General features: G+C 40.2%; 1 protein-coding gene across 3 annotated transcripts in view; it reads left to right on the forward strand.

Moving 5' to 3' along the window:
* The window catches only part of EMB (embigin), a 122617-nt gene that overhangs the window by 68295 nt on the left and 33760 nt on the right, over nt 1-20562 (forward strand). For all 3 annotated transcript variants that reach the window (XM_043488930.1, XM_043488931.1, XM_043488932.1), the window contains exons 2-3: nt 6164-6256; nt 8534-8623. In XM_043488930.1, the coding sequence (XP_043344865.1) occupies nt 6164-6256; nt 8534-8623 (183 nt within the window). The remainder of the gene's footprint in view (nt 1-6163; nt 6257-8533; nt 8624-20562) is intronic.

The raw sequence follows: 20562 nt of genomic DNA on the forward strand, positions 1-20562 counted from the left end.
CTTAAAAAACCCAGTCTCTAGAAAGAGCAGAAATGCTAGTTTTATTTAGCATAAGTTCACTGTTAAAAATATCTTCATGACCTATGTAAAGGTAGTTTAAAATATGGGTTTCCACACTGCCCTTCAAAATATATTTTATTGCAAACATCATATTTAAAGAGAAGTTCAATTTGTTTGCATTTCTGTGTGACCAAGTTTTAAAAACAGGTTTATAAGGCTGTGTAAAAGTCTACATTGCTTTTGTCATTAGGCTTTTTAATTGTTTTTTAATTTTTTAAAAATGAATCTAAAAATGACCTTCTTGTCTAATAGTCCCCATACTATGTAAAAAATATATGCATTCCCTATCTAGACTGTTATCTGTCCATGACTTAGAAAGTCTTACTTATAAATGTTCCCAACAGGAATTTATTTTCTTACCAAACATCTTTTCTTGACACACTCTCTCCTGTAGGAATCTGTAGGGTCTGTAGGAATCAGGTAGCCTTATTCTTCTTCATTTTTGTACTGCAGCTGTAGACAGTGGATAGAAATACTATATTTCTAGAACCCAGAGGTAGAACTCTAAATGTATTGCTTACAAGCAGTATTGGTAATTAGATATTTTAATGCTGTAGTTCAGCTGTATCATGACTTAAATGGCTTTTAGAATTTGGCCTGGGGTTTCATGGTTATATACAGCATTCCTTCCATGGGGAAATATATTCTGAGTTCCAAACCTTTGTTTCATAAATAGTATACATTATATATTCCTAGGTTATTTTGTTTCTGTAACTGAGTTTCACGTTTATAATGCTATATGTGTGCTAAGTTGCTTAGTCATGTCTGACTCTTTGCAGCCCTATGGACAGTAGCCTGAGAGGCTCCTCTGTTCATGGGATCCAGGCAGGAATACTAGAGTGGGATGTCATGCCCTCCTCCAGGGGATCTTCCCAACCCAGGGATTGAACCCACATGGCTACATCCACCTGCATTGGCAGGCAGCTTCTTGACTACTGGCACCATCTGGGAAGCCCATAATGCTATGTATCAGAATGCTAAAACTAAGACTTATTAAAATAATTTAAATTTTACAATATCTTGATAGCAATCAATAAAGGCTTCCCTGGTGACTCAGACAATAAAGAATCCACCTGCAGTGCGGGAGACCTGGGTTCCATCCCTGGGTTGGGAAGATTCCTTGGAGAGGGCATGGCAACCCACTCCAGTATTATTGCCTGGAGAATCCCCGTGGACAGAAGAGCCTGGTGGGCTACAGTCCATGAGGTCACAAAGAGTCAGACAGGACTGAGCAACTAAGCACAGTACAGCACATTATGTGAATAAGAGAGAGGCAAGGAATGGTGTTTATCCTACCAATAGCTTTTACTTACACTTTTTTCTAAATGGAGTTCAGATCCTTTGGAGATTATAAAATTTAAGAGATTTTCAGGAGGGATTAGAGAAAATGCTTATTCTTAAACTTATTTTCTGACTTAAGTAAAAGCAAATGTTAAAACCCAATGCAATTTTCTAGTGTTACTTATCACAAGCTGTAATCAAGATTGACAGAAATATCAATAGCCTCAGATATACAGATGACACCACCCTTATGGCAGAAAGTGAAGAAGAACTAAAGAGCTTCTTGATGAAAGTGAAAGAGGAGAGTGAAAAAGTTGGCTTAAAGCTCAACATTCAGGAAACTAAGATCATGGCATCTGGTCCTGTCACTTCAAAGCAAAGAGATGGGGAAACAGTGGAAAGAGTGACAGACTTTATTTTGGGGGGCTCCAAAATCACTGCAGATGGTGACTGCAACCATGAAATTAAAAGATGCTTGTTGTTTGGAAGAAAAGCTATGACCAACCTAGACAGCATATTAAAAAGCAGAGACATTACTTTGCCTTCAAAGGTCCATCTAGTCAAAGCTATGGGATTTCCAGTAGTCATCTATGAATGTGAGAGTTGGACTATAAAGAAAGCTGAGCACCAAAGAATTGTTGCTTTTGAACGTTAGTGTTGGAGAAGACTCTTGAGAGTCCCTTGGACTGCAAGGAGATCCAACCAGTCCATCCTAAAGGAAATCAGTCCTGAATATTCATTGGAATGACTGATGTTGAAGCTGAAACTCCAGTACTTTGGCCACCTGATGCAAAGAACTGGCTCATTTGAAAAGACCCTGATGCTGGGAAAGATTGAAGGTGGGAGGAGAAGGGGATGACAGAGGATGAAATGGTTGGATGGTATCACCAACTCAATGGACATTAGTTTGGGTAAACTCTAGGAGTTGGTGATAGATAGGGAGGCCTGGCGTGCTGCAGTCCAGAGGGTCACAAAGAGTCCTACACAGCTGAGCAACCGAACTGAACTCATCCTCTTTTTTTTCTTCAGAATTTACTTCAATTGAATAGGGCCCCATTTAAATATGTGAAAATGTTTCCTTAATATTAGGTAGAAAGCATGGCATGCTTATTTCATTTAAAAAAATGTTAATAGCATAAATTATAAACCCTTCCAGCAATGCCTATTTTAAAAGATAACATGTTAAAGATATCTAAGTAGAGACCATTTTGCAATTTCCCATGAAACAATAATAACGGGTGAAAACAAGATGTTACTCAGTTCTTTGACACAATACCCTCATGCCCCATTTGCCAAGTGTGGTGTGCATGCTCAGTCACTCAGTGATGTGTGACTCTTTGTTATCCCCAGAATGTAACCCTCAAGACTCCTCTGTCCATGGGATTCTCAGGCAAGAATACTGGAGTGGATTGCCATTTCCTTCTCTAGAGGATCTTCCCCACTCAGGGATCGAACCCACGTTTCTTGCATCTTCTGCATTGGCTGATGGATCCTTTACCATTGTGCCGCCTGGGAAACCCGATTCCTTGAGGAGAGAAAGAGAATGTTTTAATCTCTGGCACAACTACTAGAAGCTAGCTACTCTCTTATGTTGGCATTTTGGCCACTACCTGTAAAAGAATACTGAGTGGAAAGCCTGCAGCAATGACTAAGAAACGAGTGAGCATGGTCACTTGGGGAATGTGTGTTCTGATCTCAGTGGCATCACTCAATATTTTGCAGCTTTTCCGATCCTCCTTTCTTTCCTCTGTGAAATGAAGCCCCAGAGAACACGTTGGTGGCAGTATTTGGATCAGGATACAAATTTCTGCTTCTCCATTTTGTGTACTTCTCTTTTGTGACTCAGCCTAATCCTTTCAGGGAAGTATTCAAACCACATCTGCCTGACTCTCCTGCCAGTTTCCTTCAAACACCATCGTTGGCTGAGTCAGCCTCCTGTCGTCCTACTGAAAGCAATAAGGTTTACATTCTCACTTTTTTGATTAAAACATATCTTGGCTAGACAAAGAACTTCTCACTTTGCTATTCTGACACCTTGTGCAGACTGCCCTGCTCTTGTACTGAAGACTCTTAAAGGTCTTCCCAAGACAAAATTCACAACAGTTAGACATGCCCTTTTGCACTTGGGACTTCTTCAGTGGAATCCAGAGCCTGATCATGAATGCTTTAAAGGCAATATGAAGTTAGGATACGGGTGGTGGCTGGTTTATGGATGTCTGATTGTGTTTTTAATATAGGAGCTGGCAATTGGAAGTAGTCACAACAGCTAGAATAACTGGAATTATCCCAGTTTTCCTACTCTTTAAGCTTGGTTTTTCCTTTTTCTCCTGTTCCTTCAACTTTTGTAAATTCAGATTTTTGCCCAAGCCAAGCCTAGACCCCTTTTTTCCTTCTTGCTCTAATGTAGGCCCTAGGTGGACCCATCCACCCACGTCCTGATGATGCACAATGTGAAGATAACCCAGCCTCAGCTCTCATCTCCCTAGTGTTACCTCCAGTTCTCTTCCACCACAAGAGTTGTTCAAAGATGTAGATCATGCTTCATATTCTGTAGATGACATGCAAGCTTGTGTATAACACACAGGCTAGTTATAGTCAATATTATGAATGGGTGCTACTCTGAAATTTTAATGACTCTCAGTCACAAATGGTGGGCCTCAGTCAATATCATTATGATCCGTGTAGCTTTATATTCCATATTGACATCCTGCATGTATGCTCTATATGTTCACTTATTTACGTGAAATGATAATGACAGTGTTTCTTCCAGCTTATGTCACTCATATTGTTGTTGATAGTGTGGATAATAGTAATGATAATAAATGTCAGACCATCTCAAAAGGGGTATGAGCTTGTTTTAGGAATAGAGTGTGATGAAGACCTTCATGATGGTATTTCACTGTACAGTAGGCTAGGCCAAGTGGAAAGACCTCCCAAGCAAAGGAAGTACAAATATCCAAGCTTGTGTCTGCAGGCTTCACAGAACAGATGATAGAGTGGAGGATCTGTCTTGATCTCCTTGAGATGCTCTCTCTTTAATGCAACCTCTAAGTGAGCTATGCCCAATAACAAAAAAAAAAAAAGGAACTTTAGTGTTGATAAACTGTTTGGCAATGTCTGTGTGTTTGAGAGAGAGAGTGACAGAGAATATGAATGAATGAATATTAGGTGTGGATGAAGGAGAAGTTTGTATTCCTGACAGCCTAGTGAGAAACTCAGGGCATATTTTCCTAAATAATCCCTGTCAGAGAGCAGTGTGATTTAGGAATGTTATTTGTTAAAGGATATGAGAAACTGCATTCCACCTTCTAAGATTGTATTAGAAGTGATCAAATCTTTGTTCCATGACTTACTGGAGAGTTAGGCTCCTCTGTCCTTGAGGATTCTCTAGGCAAGAATACTGGAGTGGGTTCTATGCCCTCCTCCAGGGGATCTTCCCAACCCAGGGATCGAACCCAGGTCTCCTGCATTACGGGTGGATTGTTTACCATCTGAGCCACTGGGGAAGCCACCATAAATATAAAGCATGCATATATTGTACAGTCTGTGGAATTCTGTCGGCCAGAATACTGGAGTGGGTAGCTGTTCCTTTCTCCAGGGGATCTTCCCAACCCAGGGATCGAACCCAGGTTTCCCACATTGCAGGCGGGTTCTTTACCAGCTGAACCACCAGGGAAGCCCCAAAGAGCAGTGTGATTTAGGTATGTTACTTGTTAAAGGATTATTTTATGGGAAACTGCATCCTACCTTCCAAGGTTGTATTAGAAGTGACCAAATCTTTGGAACATGGTATATTGGAGAGTTAGATTCTGCAAAGTACTTTTTTAAAAAAATTAGGCAATATTGTAAAAGTGGTGTGTAGCTGAAGCAACAAAAGTGATAACTTGCTTTGGTAAGATTTTTCATACATGTTAGAAAAAGAAACAACTAGAAATCTAATCTTGCAAATGGAATAACTTTTTAAGCAGAGAATTAAAAAATGTGGTATAAAAGAGGCCCAAGTTTAATTTAAAGTTTTCAGAATTCAGTCAAGTTTACAATAATGAGCCTTTCTGTTTCTCTGCCTTGTTTGGTAGAGTTGGGGTGGTCTTCCTGGGACGTAATGTCTCTGTCCTAAAGTCAAAGAGAGAATAGCTGGTGTTTAAAAAAAACAAAAAAAAACAAAAGGAATTTTTAAGGAGAGTATGACAGGTGGAAACAGAAATCTTGCTTTTTTGATGAAAGTTTTCGAAAGAAGAGATGAGTGACAGAGCAAGACTGAAAGTCAGTTTGGCCGAGGGCAGACTGGACTGCCACCATAGCTGGAAAAGAGAGAGCGGCACAGACTCTCCTGTCGATCCGTTGTGTGTGCCCTGTCCTCTGGCAGCTGCCACACTCTCTTCTTCCTTTTTTAATGTTCTTTATTATGGTCTCTGTCCCTTTTTGTCCTCTCATCTCTCTGCCTTTCTATGCCTTTGTTCCACCCCCCCCCCCGGTACTTTTGTCTAATTCCTCAATGTCTTCATTTATATTTTATAAAGAAATTACAAATTGTAGGATGAGAAAAGCTTTGTTTTTTAAGCCCCTTGATGTAAAGCAATAGGGATTTTTCAGTAAAAAAAAAAAATAATATAGAAAGATGGGAAATGTTGGTACATTTAGTAGCTCAGTGTATTTCTGAATGTCTGTGGACCATAGAAGACCTAGTGAATGAGAGTTTCCTGAAAACATTATTTTTCATTAATAGTATGCAGTACAGCATTTTAGCTGTTGTGTGAAGTAGCTTTTAGGCAGTCATTTAACCTTGATAATAATATGTAATCACATGTTCTTTTTCTTACAGCTGCACCTTTTACAAGTCTACCTGTCCAGGAAGAAATTACGACGACAAAGTACTCTAATCTTTCTTTGGAGAGTCATAACATATCAGTGACTGGTAAATGCATCATGTTTCTAATAATTTAATAACCAGATAATTTTTTATATTTAATTAAGCCACTGTATTTTCCTTATGGAGTACTAATCTCTACTCACAGTCTGGAGGAAGAAGCACACCAGTACCTAAAACAGTTATAATATAGTGTGATGAGAGTCGAATGTGAATAGGGCATTGTGCCCCAGTGCAAGGAGGAGGCAGGCAGTCCAGCTGGGAGGGTTAAGGAAGGCTCTCTAGAAGAAGGACACCTGGGGAGAGGGGAGGGTTCATTTTAATTTGCAGATACTCTTCTGTTGTCTTCACACCTTGCTGGTACAGCCATTCAAGTCACTCTGCCTTGAGAGGGGAATTTATGTATCTACAGGAAAAACTTTAGTCAGAAAGATCAAAGATGTTATCTATGAGTCAGGGACAGTGCTGTGGGGAAAACAAGTAAAGAATCCTGAAACAAAATGCAGGTCTGCTTTTCCTCACAATTTTGGATTCCAGTGTTTTAAAAGTAATCTAAGACTTTAAGTAATCTAAGACTTAACATCTAGGACTTTTAGTTAAATGACTAAGAGTAGTTATCTGTTTTAGTAACAATATTAGAAATGTAATTAGAATTCTAAACCTGTTTATTAAGTCACTGATAAGTTTTATCCAAGTATATGTCCAGTCTTTAACTGTCCTCTAGTCTTAAGAACGGTTTCTCTGTCTCTGTTTAATATGAGTAAAAGGTGTGCCCTCCCTGGAATCTCATACCATTGGAATGTTCGCAGTGAGTTTTCTGACAGAAGAACATCTCTATGACTTGGTGCCACTCCTGTTTGTTTCCGGATGTCCCCATTCTAGTATCTGGAGTGTGTTCCTTCTTGTAAAAAGGACTCACCACACTCCTGTGTTGCTGCTTGTTGTTTACCTTTCACAGGTTCTGGTGGTTGGTTTCCTTTGTGAGGGTGGAGTGTTTCTTTAAGAGAGATTTAGGTAAGGACATAAGTTTGCAAATCTATTCATTAACCTGGTAATGCTGGCAGGAGACGCCCTTCATGTATCCTGTATAGCTGGAGCTCAGTGAAAAAAGGATCAGGTGCCCACTGGAAGAGTAAAAATTGGACTTTTAGTTGATGTCAGGCTGATTATTTACTTACTTAACCTGTTTGGAGGGTTTCGCTCCTAACCACTCTTTTGTTCTGATAACTGCTATTAAAACCAGTGTTCCTACAGTATCCAAGAGAGCAGGTGTTCACAACTGTCCATTACTCACTGTCTGCCTTGGCCTGATCAAATTGGAATCAGGCCTTCCTTTTCCTCTCAGACCCCTGAACTTCGGCTTGCCCCTAGTCTGAGCAAGCAATAATGCATGACCACAGTCCAGTGGTGCTGTCTGCTTTTCCCCACTCGGTTGCCCCATTTCTTCTTAAAAGTTCTTTCCAGCCTTATCCCTCTGTATAAAAGAAAGGTGTTTTTTTCTATTTGACACTGAGATGCCTGTAGATCCAAAGCTTGTAGCATTTCCCTGATTACAGTAGAATTTTTGGAATAAAGACTGTCCTTATTTGGGCTTCCATGGTGGCTCAGTGGTAAAGAACCTTCCTGCCAATGCAGGAGATACGGGTTCTATCCCTGGGTCAGGAAGATCCCCTGGAGAAGGAAATGGCCACCCACTCTAGTATTCTTGCCTGGGAAATCCCATGGACAGAGTATCCTGGCATGCTGCAGTTGTGGGGTCACCAAAGAGCTGGACATGACTTAGCAACTAAAAATAAAAACAAACAAGGCTGTACTGTCCCATAGCTGGAAAACAACAGCACAGACTTTCCTGTGCATGTATTGTGTGTTCTCTGTCCTCCAGCACCCAGTACATTCTCTCTGTCTTCACTTTTTATGTCCTTTATTATGATCTGTCTGTCCTTTTTTGTCCTTCCATCTTCTCTCTGCCTTTCAATGTCTTTTATTTTCTGGCACTCTTTATCTAATTTCTCAATGTCTTCATTCGTGTTTTAGAAAGAAATTACAAATTGTAGGATAAGGAAAGTTTTTTTTTAAGCCAATTGATACAAGTCAGTAGGGATTTTTCAGGAAAAAAAAATAGAAAGACTGGAAATTTTGTTACCTTCATTAGCTCAGTGTATTTCTGAATGTCTATGGAGCATATAAAACATAGTGAATCAGAGATTCCTAAAAACATTTTTCATTACTAGCATACAATATAGTATTTTAGCTGCTGTGAAGTAACTTTTATGCAGTCATTTAACCTTGATAATAATATGTAATCACATGTTCTTTTTCTTACAGCTGCACCTTATACAAGTCTACCTGTCCAGGAAGAAATGATGACAAAGTACTCTAACCTTTCCTTGGAGAGTCACAGCATCTCAATGACTGGTAAATGTATCATGTTTCATGTTTCAAATAATATAATACCCAGATAATTTTTATTTCTAATTAAGCCATTGTATTTTGCCTTATGAAGTACTAATCTCTGCTCACAGTCTGGTGGGAGAAGCACACCAGTATCTCATACAGATAAAATACTGTGAGGGGCTCCAGTGCAGGGAGGAGGACCAGTCCAGCTGGGAGGGTTAAGGAAGGCTCTCTAGAAGACAGACACGGGAGGAGAGGGGAGGGTTCATTTTAATTTGCAGATACTCTTCTGTTGTCCTCACACCTTACTGGTACAGCCAATCAAGCCACTCTGCCTTGAGAGGAGAATTCATGCATCTACTGGAAGAATTTCAGGCAAAGAAATTAAAGATGTTATCTATGAGTCAGGGACAGTGCTGTGGGGAAAACAAGTAAAGAATCCTGAAATCCAGATTGGCTTTCTCTTTTCACAGTTTTGGATTCCAGTGTTTTAAAAGTAATCTCAGAGCCCTTTAAATGACTAAGAGTAGTTACCTGTTTTAGTAACAATATTAAAAGTATAATTAGAATTCGAAAACCTGTTTATTAAGTCACTGATAAGTTTTATCCAAGTATATGTCCAGTCTTTAACTGTCCTCTAGTCTTAAGAACGGTTTCTCTGTCTCTGTTTAATATGAGTAAAAGGTGTGCCCTCCCTGGAATCTCATACCATTGGAATGTTCACAGTGAGTTTTCTGACAGAAGAACATCTCTATGACTTGGTGCCACTCATGTTTGTTTCCGGATGTCCCCATTCTAGTATCTGGAGTGTGTTCCTTCTTGTAAAAAGGACTCACCACACTCCTGTGTTGCTGCTTGTTGTTTACCTTTCACAGGTTCTGGTGGTTGGTTTCCTTTGTGAGGGCGGAGTGTTTCTTTAAGAGAGATTTAGGTAAGGACATAAGTTTGCAAATCTATTCATTAACCTGGTAATGCTGGCAGGAGACGCCCCTCATGTATCCTGTATAGCTGGAGCTCAGTGAAAAAAGGATCAGGTGCCCAGTGAAGGAGTGAAAATGGGACTTTTAGTTGATGTCAGGCTGATTATTTACTTACTTAACCTGTTTGGAGGGTTTCGCTCCTAACCACTCTTTTGTTCTGATAACTGCTATTAAAACCAGTGTTCCTACAGTACCAAGAGAGCAGGTGTTCACAACTGTCCATCACTCTCTGTCTGCTTTGGGGCTTCCCTGGTGGCTCAGATGGTAAAGAATCTGCCTGCAATGCAGGAGACCCAGGTTCGATCTCTGGGTTAGGAAGATCCCCTGGAGAAGGACTGGCGTCCCACTCCAATATTCTTGCCTGAGTTTTCCATGGACAGAGGAGCCTGGTGGTCTACAGTCCATGAGGTCACAAAAGAGTTGGACATGACTGAGCAGCTAATACAACACCCTGTCTACCTTGGCCTGATCAAACTTGAGTCATGCTTTTTTCTTCCTCTCAGACACCTGGACTTTGGCTTGCCCCCAGTCTGTGCAAGCAGTAAATGCATTACACCATTCCAATGGTGCTGTCTGCTTTTACCACTGGGTAGAAGCTTCATTTCTTCTCAACAGTTCCTTCCAGCCCTCTTATCCTGTCTTATAAAAGTGTTTTTTTTTCTATTTGACATTGAGATGCCTGTAGATCCAAAGCTTGCAGCATTTCCCCTATTGCAGTAGACATTTGGAATATAGTTGTTGCTTATTTAAGTCTGGATTTGATTTTACTCAAAAAAAAAAAAAATTGACCTTAACTTTGGGTTTCTCTTGTGGCTCAGCTGGTAAAGAATCTGCCTGCAATGCAGACCTGGGTTTGATTCCTGGGCCGGGAAGATCCCCTGGAGAAGGGAAAGGCTGCCCACTCAGTATTCTGGCCTAGAGAATTCCACGGACTGTATTATAGTCCATGGGGTCGCAAAGAGTCGGACACAACTGACCGACCTTCACTTCACTGACCTACCTTCACTTTCACTTTTCTTTGAAACACAGCGTCTCTGAGCTGTGACCGTTTTCATCACAGGCTGTTGTTCTGGTTGCCTTTCCATCTAAAAGTTTGGTTTTAGGAACTGCTTTTATTGAAATATAGAATTTAAATCTGAAGGTGTACTTAAGTTTATTAGGAACCATAGGCTTTCTTCTCGGAGAAGGCACCCCACTCCAGTATTCTTGCCTGGAAAATCCCATGGACGGAGGAGCCTGGTGGGCTGCAGTCCATGGGGTCACTAAGAGTCGGACACGACTGAGCGACTTCACTTTCACTTTTCACTTGCATGCATTGGAGAAGGCAATGGCAACCCACTCCAGTGTTCTTGCCTGGAGAATCCCAGGGACGGGGGAGCCTGGTGGGCTGCCGTCTAGGGGGTCACACAGGGCCGGACACAATTGAAGTGACTCAGCAGCAGCAGCCGGTTTTCTTCTTATTGTTATCACTAGGATTTTTAAGGTACTTCATAAAGAGAATGTTTTCATGTATTTTCACCTTGTTTATTTGAATTGTGCTTAACAACATTTCTGTTTTGTTGCTTATTATTTTTTCTTTTCCTCTGGCCTTTTTAACATCTCTTTTGGGACAGAATGTCTCTTGTAGAGAGATCTAAATGTGGACACTGGTTGCAGAGTGGACCCCAGTTCATAGCATACTGACTCACAGATGCTTGAGACTGAGAAACAGGTCCTGTGCCTTGGAGAGTGAACAGCATGACCTTTGAGTCATGATAGCAAACTGTCTACTGGTTTTATGTTTTAAAAATATTGCTAGTAATTTACCTAACAGATACAAGGTAATGTCTAGGTGCCAGGTGTGTATTTTTACACATAACTGAGCTTAAACCTCATAAGAACCCTAAGCAATAGATATTGCTACTATTTGCAACTTGCTCATGAGGAAAAGCACTGAGAGACCAAGTGAGCCGGCCACAGTCACAGGTGTAAGTTGGGAGTTTGATTTTCAAACCAGACTCTCTGGCACCAGGGGCTCTACTATTAACCATTATACTATGTACGCAGCCTTTCTTTTCTTTTTTTTTTTCCTACACAGCCTTTCTTAACGCCCAGTTACTCATTTCTTTCAACAGAGTGCCTAATATAATTATACCTATTTTAAGGAAACATAGCTTTGTTTTTGAGACTATGGAAAAAGTTTCAAAACCAATGAAAACGAGGTATTTTAATTGCTCCTTGCTCAATAGGTTTGTCTTGGAAATCGCGCTTGCTAAGATAGGGGATATATTTGTAAAAGTATAACTGACTTGACTAAGAATAAGGTATGCTTTTTTTCCAGTTGTCTGATACCACTGGGTTTCAAAATTGATCTTTTAACAATGGACTATTTTTATATCACTCCGCTAGGTTTCCCAGTGTCAATATTCGGAAGTCATTGTTTGCATTTCAGCAATCAGAGTGTTTATTGTTTTATTTTTTTCTTTCTCTGTGTATGTTATGGTGATTGGTGTCTCCATCCGTGTGTTACAGTTTAACCAAAGAGGTTACAATCAAAACATCTGCTGGCAGTTTTCTTGACTACCCCGGTAATGTTGGCGTAGTCTGTCCCCACTGGCACATTTTATTTACCATTTTAAGATGTGATTAGCTGTCCTGGCAAGGACCTGATGAGACAGGGAGGTAGACAAAGCAGGCATTGGAGGTACAGATGAGTATATTAAAGCACAGAGTAAAATTTGGGAAGATTAGTCCAGGTAGGGAAAGGCAGCCATGTTGTTTAGACCAGCTAGGCAGGAAGTCTGGGTTAGGACTCAGATTCCAGGTTCAAGTGACTGGTCAGTGAGTTGGAGAAAATGTAAAGAACTGATGTTGAAGCTGAAACTCCAATATTTTGGCCACCTTATGCGAAGAGCTGACTCATTTGAAAAGACCCTGATGCTGGGACAGATTGAGGGCAGGAGGAGAAGGGGACGACGGAGGATGAGATGGTTGGATGGCATCACTGACGCAATGAACATGGGTTTGGGTGGACTCTGGGAGTCGGTGATGGACAGGGAGGCCTGATGTGCTGCAGTTCATGGGGTCCCAAAGAGTCAGACATGACTGAGTGACTGAACTGAACTGAACTGAAAGAAATGAGTGTCCCTCACATTTGGCTGCTCAGACGCTTTGTTGCAGAGAAGATCTGAGATTGATTCCAGTGAGGCGTACTTGTTTAGGATGTTTCTCAGAAGCAGATCACCAGCTATCAAATCTTAAGTAGACTGTTGATGTACAGAGGAAAAGGACTGTGAATCCTAATATACACAGAGAGTGAAAGAGAAGGTGGAAGAGGGATCCGTCATAGTAACACAATTGATAATAGCTGTCAGCAGCTTTTTTTGCGCTAGAGTGTCTCATTATCATAAACACTGACATTTTGGGCTAGATAATTCTCTGTTGCTGGGGTCGGGGGCATGCATGTTTGGGGGCACTGTAGGATGTTTAGCATCATCCTTGGCCTCTCTCCACTAGATCTGAGTAGCACCTACCAAGTTGTGACAACCAAAAATGTCTCCAGATATTGTCACATGTCCCCTGGTAGACAAAAACATCCTCAATTGTAAACCACTGCTTGGCACATAAAAACGAATAGCTATATTATTGTTCCCTGTCCCCTCAGCTTGGGGAGACAGATGATTTAATAATCACATGGTTGTTAACATTTAATAAAAAATTTCACCTAAAATTTAGATGATGGTGCTGAACATAAGTGGGACAGGGAACCTGATCAATTAAAAGCCTTTTCCCTGCCCTTTTGCCGATTTCAAATCCTCCCCATCTTTGAGAATTAAGTTAAAAGCTATGTCCCCCATAAAGCACAAATAGAGAAGTACTGTTTCTGTTTCTCTGATATGTATCCAGTATTTTTAAAATTAATTTTAAATTACATAAATAAAAATGAATTCATTTTAAGAAATACTAAAATGTTATTTCTAGCCCACAATAAATTAGAGACTCTGACAGTTCTCTTGACACATCTAGAAAATCTAAAATATAGCAAACATTCATTCTTTTAAATATAAAATCTTTTAAGTATATAGCTAAGTACTGCCAAAAGATATAATCAATAAACCAGTCTATAATAGAAATGGAAAAGAGTGTTATTTGAGCCAAATGGAAGACTATAGCCCAGGAGACAGATTCAGGAAGCACTTGAATTGTGTTCCTCTGGACTACAAAATGGGGAAGTTTATAAAGGCAAAGACCGTAAAATTAACTTGTTTGTCAAGAATTATAATTAGACCAGGGATCCAATTGTGGATTGATATCATATTAGGTTTCCTTGTGTTTGTTGCCAAGGCACTTGAGTTCTCTTAGCCACAGACTTAGAACAAGGCCTTGAAGTTAGGCAAGGAGCGGAGTTGGAACTGAAAAGCCCCAGAAAGCTGGAGCTGAAAACCCTCAGAATTCTATAAACACAGAGAAAGGATTCACATAGTGTAAAAAACAGCTGGTTAGCACAAGGAGATGCTCAGCTGGCTTCTTGGTTTTAGCCTTGTTCTGCACTGAAACAAAAGACTTCCATGAGTTTTCTAAGACAAGAACCTGCTCTCCCTGAGGCTGGAATTCAGATTTACATTACTTGCACAATACAGGAGCTTCCAAACTGAGAAATAACACAAAAATGACCCCTGACAGGTGATACTTCTGCAGGAAAGCAAATGAAAAACATCTGTGGAAGAAGGAGTCATTCTCCTTGGCTCTGCAATTCATATTTGCACCTGCTTGCAAGACAGAAATGTGAAGTGCAATGAAGCAGTTCTAACACTGAACGTCCACTAAGGAGCAGTAGGATTACACCTTCCAGAACTTCAGACTCTAGAATAGGGAAGAACGTGAAGGAAGAAATACTTGAAACATGAGAAAAGAACATTATGCTATTAAAAAAAAATTTGTTGGAGGGTATCTGTATAAGGTGATAGATAATCATTTTTCAATATATGTAGGTCTAGTCATTATGATGTATGCACTGAACTTACACAGGGCTGTATGTCAAGCATATCTCAGTAAAACTGAAAGGGGAAAAAAATCACTTTTGAAAAATAGCCGAATAGAACTTCTCGGGATAAAAACAAAACTTGTCAGACTTGACTATTCACTGCCTCCATTCTCAGATCTCTCTCTTTTCCAGTGGTAACCTCTGTTCAATGTATGTGTTTATGTATGTAGTAACCATAGAAACTTTATAGTGTTTTTGGCTACTCTTTAATATTAATAGTATAAACCCATATGTATCCATCTGAAAATTGCTTTTTTTTGGTCATCATTCAACATTAATTCTGGGGGTTCTAGCCATATCATCTATGCATGTAGCATGTTCTTTACCTGTGTGCACAGTATAGATACACAGGCTTGGGTATTTTTCTCTTAAGAGACCTTAGTTTGCCTAAATTTTTTTCTAATGTAAACCACAGAGCAACAGACACTTCTACATATCTCTTTCTGGGCATGGTTGTTTGTGTTCTTCTAGGATAAATACCACAAAATAGAATTGCTGAATTAGAAACTATGCACATTTTAATCCCTACTTGCAAACTACCCTCCAAAGTATCTTGATAATTTACTCCTCTCCCCCGTTTGCATATTTGAGTATAGTTTTCTCTAGATCCTGACCAGACTTGATATTAAACTCTTTGCTATTATGAGCATGAAAAGGTCTATCCATTGTTTTAATTTGCATTCTGGAGTTAGACATACATATATATGTGTGCATTTATATGTTAATATCATTTATTCACTTGTCTATTGGGCTTATGAAAAAAGTGAAAGTGTTAGTTGCTCAGTCATGTCTGGCTCTTTGCGACCCAAGAGATGGTAGCCTGCCAGGCTCCTCTGTCTGTGGAATTCTCCAGGCAAGAATACTAAAGTGGATAGCCATTCCCTTCTCCAGGGGATCTTCCAGACCCAGGGGTGGAACCCAGGTCTCTTGCATTGTGGGAAGATTCTTTACTGTCTGAGTTACCAGGGAAACCATTGGGCTCATATAGTCTTCAGTTTACACAAATGAGACAGCTATAAATTTTGAGTAGCAATTTTTACTTTTTATAAAAATTGCAAATATTCTTTCTTTAAAATTTTACATGGTTTTTTATTGTGTATTAAATTTTATTTATGCACCTCTGTTAATCTTTTCATAGGCGTTTTTTAACTTTCCATTTTTAAACCATTTAAAACATGGTTTTTTTGTATTGTGTGTGATAGAACACTAACTTTATTACATCGATGTATTATTTTATATAGACATATTATTTTATATAGATATTTTATATATGTAGTTAATGTCCCCAAATCCTTGCCTGAATAGTTCTTTTTTTCCTTACTATTTTGAAATACCACCCTAGTCATATTACAAATTCCCCTATGCTATTTTGTTTCTCTACCGTTTCAATGTTTTTCAAACTTTTAGTAGTGCTCTACAAAGTAATCAATGATTTACCTTGTGAACTGATGTACTACCACGCATGCATGCACATGTCAAGCAACACCCACACGTAATAGATGTGTTACACTTTAATGATTTCTCTTTTACAACCCATTAAAAAAACATCTGGTGGTAACTAAGTTGATTTCCTGGTCCACTAATTGTTTCCAACTTGCAATCTGAAAAATTCTGCTTATTTTATATCATTGATTTTCTTGGTATTTTCCAGCATCACTAACAAATTAATATTACTTCTTGAAACATTATACTTTTGTTAGTTTTTTCCAAAAAATAGCTTTTCCTAATTCCTGTACTTTTACTCTTTCAAGTGGATTTTTTGTTTGGAACCAAGTTCCATAAAAAATACTTTTTGGATCTGACTGATTTTTAACTGAATCTATGGATTATTTTGGGGGGAGAATTAGTATTTTTATAATACTCTGTTGTCAGCTGTGATTTAGATCTCATTTGACTTGGAGTATCTATTTAGTTAGGCATAAAGTCTTAGACTCTCTAGTCTTACTCATTATATGTAACTGCAACCTCATACATACCCTTTGATCGCCCCATCCCCACCCGTCTTCTGTCCCTCATAACACCAACATTCTGCTCTCTGCTTGTTTGAATTCAACTTTCTTTTTAGATTCCACATATTAGTGAAGGGGCTTCCCTAATAGTTCAGTTGGTAAAGAATTTGCCTGCAATGCAGGGGACCCTGGTTCGATTCCTGGGTTGGGAAGATCTGCTGGAGAAGGGACAGGCTACCTACTCCAGTATTCTTGGGCTTCTCTTGTGGCTCGGCAGGTAAAGAATCTGCTTGCAATGTGGGAGACCTGGGTTTGATCCCTGTGTTGGGAAGATTCCTTGGAGAAGGGAAAGGCTACCCACTCTAGTATTGTGGCCTGGAGAATTCCATGGACTATAGAGTCCATGGGGTCACAAAGAGTCGGAGATGACTGAGCGACTTTCACTTTCATATTAGTGAAATCATATAGTATTTTTCTTTCTCTTTCTGGGTTATTTCACTTAGCAAAATGTCCTTAATGTACTTACCTCTTTTTAATAAGAGTATCTATTTTTAAAGCATGTTTGAAAACACTGTCCTATGTGCAAAATTTTCATTGGCTTTTTCCATTTGTTTCTTTTTTTTTAATGCAAGAACAAAGTAGATTTTTATTTCACATGATATGATTCCTAAATGAACCCATTAAGGTCTAACTGTTGTCATTTCTCTGAAGGTTGCAAATGGCTTAAAGGTCCACATGCTTTTTTTCCCCTTCCAGTTTTATTGAGGTATCATTGACATATTGCACTGTTTAAGGTGTACATCATAATATGACTTGTATACATCATGAAATTATTACCATATAAGTTTAGTGAATATCCACCATCCTATGTAGATAAAAAAATTAAAAGAGAGTTCCCTGGTAGCCTAGTGGTTAGAAATCCAGGCTTTCACTTCTGTGACCCAGATTCAATCCCAGGTTAGAGAACTGAGATCCTGCAAGCCATGTGGTATGAGCAAAAAAAGAAAAAGTTTCATTATGATAAGAACTGTTAGGCTTTACTCTCTTAACAACTTTCATATATAACAAACAGCAGGTGTTAATCATATTTATCCTGTTGTACAGGATAGCATCCCATTTTGTTGTTGAGTTGCTAAGTTGTGTCCAACTCTTTGCCACCCCATGGACTGCAGCACACCAGGCTTCTCTGTTGTTCAGTATCTCCCAGAGTTTGCTCAAACTCATGTCCATTGAGTCGGTGATGCCATCCAACCACCTCATCTTCTGTCATCCCCTTCTCCTCTTGCCCTCGATCTTTCCTCGCACGAGAGTCTTTTTCAATGAGTATGCTCTTCGCATCAAATGGCCAGAGTATTGGAGCTTCAGCTCTAGCATTAGTACTTCCAATGAATATTCAGGGTTGATTTTCTTCAGGATTGAATGGTTTGATCTCCTTGCTGTCCCAGGGACTTTCAAGAGTCTTCTCTAGCACCACAATTCAAAAGCATCAATTGTTCGGTGCTCAGCATTTTTTATGGTCCAACTCTCACATCTGTACATGAATTGGAAAAGTCATAGTTTTAACTATATGGACTTTGTTGGCAAAGTAATGTCTCTGCTTTTTAATATGCTGTCAATGTTTGCCATAACTTTCTTTTCCAAGGACAAGTGTCTTTTAATTTTATGGCTTCAGTCACTGTTTGCAGTGATTTTGGAACCCAAGAAAATGAAATCTGTCACTATTTCCACTTTTCCCCCATCTATTTGCTGTGATGTGACGGGACCAGTTTCTGTGATCTTAGTTTTTTGAATGTTGAATTTCAAACCTGCTTTTTCAGTCTCCTCTTTCACCCTCATCAAGAGGCTCTTTAGTTCTTCTTCACTTTCTGCTATTAGAATGGTATCATCTGCCTATCTGAGGTTGTTGATAATTCTCCTGGCAATCTTGATTCTAGCTTGTGATTCATCCAACCCGGCGTTTTGCATGATGTACTCTGCATTTAAGTTAAATAAGCTGGGTGATGATATATAGCCTTGACATACTCCTTTCCCAATTTTGAACCCAGTTCATTGTTCCATATCTGGTTCTATCTGTTGTTTTTTGATTTGCAGGACAGTAGAGGGGGCACAGTCATGTTAAAATCAATTCCCATACCTGCTGGGTAGGCGATCCACAAACTGGAGAACAGTAATGCCAAAGCATTTCTCACAATGTTATGAAGGTTCTGGGCTCCACATTAGACTTCCCAACCTGGGGATACAGCAAAGGGACTGGGAGTCCCCAAGGAATCTGACTCTGAAGGCCAGCTAAATTTGATCATAGAACTTCCATGGGATTCAGGGAAGCAGAAACTCTTGGAGGCCACAAACAAGACCTTGTGCAGGGGGCCCAGGGGAAAGGAGCAGTGACCCCACGGGAGACTGAACTAGACCTGCCTGTGTGTGTTTTAGGGTCTCTTGTGGAGTCATGGGTTAGCAGTGGCCTGCTGTGGGGACCGGGACACTGGCAGCACCAATCCTGGAAGGCACGTGTTGGCATAAGTCCTCTTGGTGGTCAGCATTAGCTCTACCATAGAGCCTGTAGACTCCAGGACTGGGTCGCCTCAAGCCAAACAACTAACAGGGAGGGAGCACTGCTCTACCTATCAGCATACAATTGGATTAAAGATTTACTGAGCATGGCTATGCCCATTGGAGCAAGACCCGGTTTTCCCCACAGGCAGTCCCTCCCATCATGAAGCTTGCACAAGCCTCTTATCCTCATCCAACAGAAGGGAGACAGAAGAAGCAAGAAGTACATTAGATCCCTCAGTTCAGTTCAGTTCAGTCGCTCAGTCGTGTCCCACTCTTTGCGACCCCATGAATCGCAGCACGGCAGGCCTCCCTGTCCATCACCAACTCCCGGAGTTCACTCAAACTCATGTCCATCGAGTCGGTGATGCCATCCAGCCATCTCAGCCTCTGTTGTCCCTTTCTCCTCCTGCCCCCAACCCCTGCCGGCATCAGGGTCTTTTCCAATGGTCAACTCTTCGCGTGAGGTGGCCCAAGTACTGGAGTTTCAGCTTTAGCATCAGTCCTTTCATTGAACACCCAGGACTGATCTCCTTTAGGATGGACTGATTGGATCTCCTTGCAGTCCAAGGGACTCTCAAGAGTCTTCTCCAACACCACAGTTCAAAAGCATCAATTCTTAAGCGCTCAGCTTTCTTCACAGTCTAACTCTCACATCCATACATGACCACTGGAAAAACCATAGCCTTGACCAGACGGACCTTTGTTGGCAAAGTAACATCTCTGCTTTTTAACATGCTATCTAGGTTGGTCATAACTTTCCTTCCAAGGAGTAAGCATCTTTTAATTTCATGGCTGCAATCATCATCTGCAGTGATTTTGGAGCCCCCCAAAATAAAGTCAGCCACTGTTTCCACTGTTTTCCCATCTATTTCCCATGAAGTGATGGGACCAGATGCCATGATCTTAGTTTTCTGAATGTTGAGCTTTAAGCCAACTTTTTTTACTCTCCTCTTTCACTTTCATCAAGAGGCTTTTTAGTTTCTCTTCACTTTCTGCCATAAGGGCGGTGTCATCTGCATATCTGAGGTTATTGCTTTCTCCCGGCAATCTTGATTCCAGCTTGTGTTTCTTCCAGCTCAGCATTTCTCATGATGTATTCTGCATAGAAGTTAAATAAGCAGGGTGACAATATACAGCGTTGATGTACTCCTTTTCCTATTTGGAACCAGTCTGTTGTTCCATGTCCAGTTCTAACTGTTGCTTACTGACCTGCGTATAGGCTTCTCAAGAGGTAGGTCAGGTGGTCTGGTATTCCCATTTCTCTCAGAATTTTCCACAGTTTATTGTGATCCACACAGTCAAAGGCCTTGGCGTAGTCAATAAAGCAGAAATACATGTTTTTCTGGAACTCTTGCTTTTTCGATGATCCAGCGGATGTTGGCAATTTGATCTCTGGTTCCTCTGCCTTTTCTAAAACCAGCTTGAACTTCTGGAAGTTCACGGTTCACATATTGC

Source organism: Cervus canadensis, chromosome 16 (genome assembly GCF_019320065.1).
Source record: "Cervus canadensis isolate Bull #8, Minnesota chromosome 16, ASM1932006v1, whole genome shotgun sequence".
Lineage (NCBI taxonomy): Eukaryota > Metazoa > Chordata > Mammalia > Artiodactyla > Cervidae > Cervus > Cervus canadensis.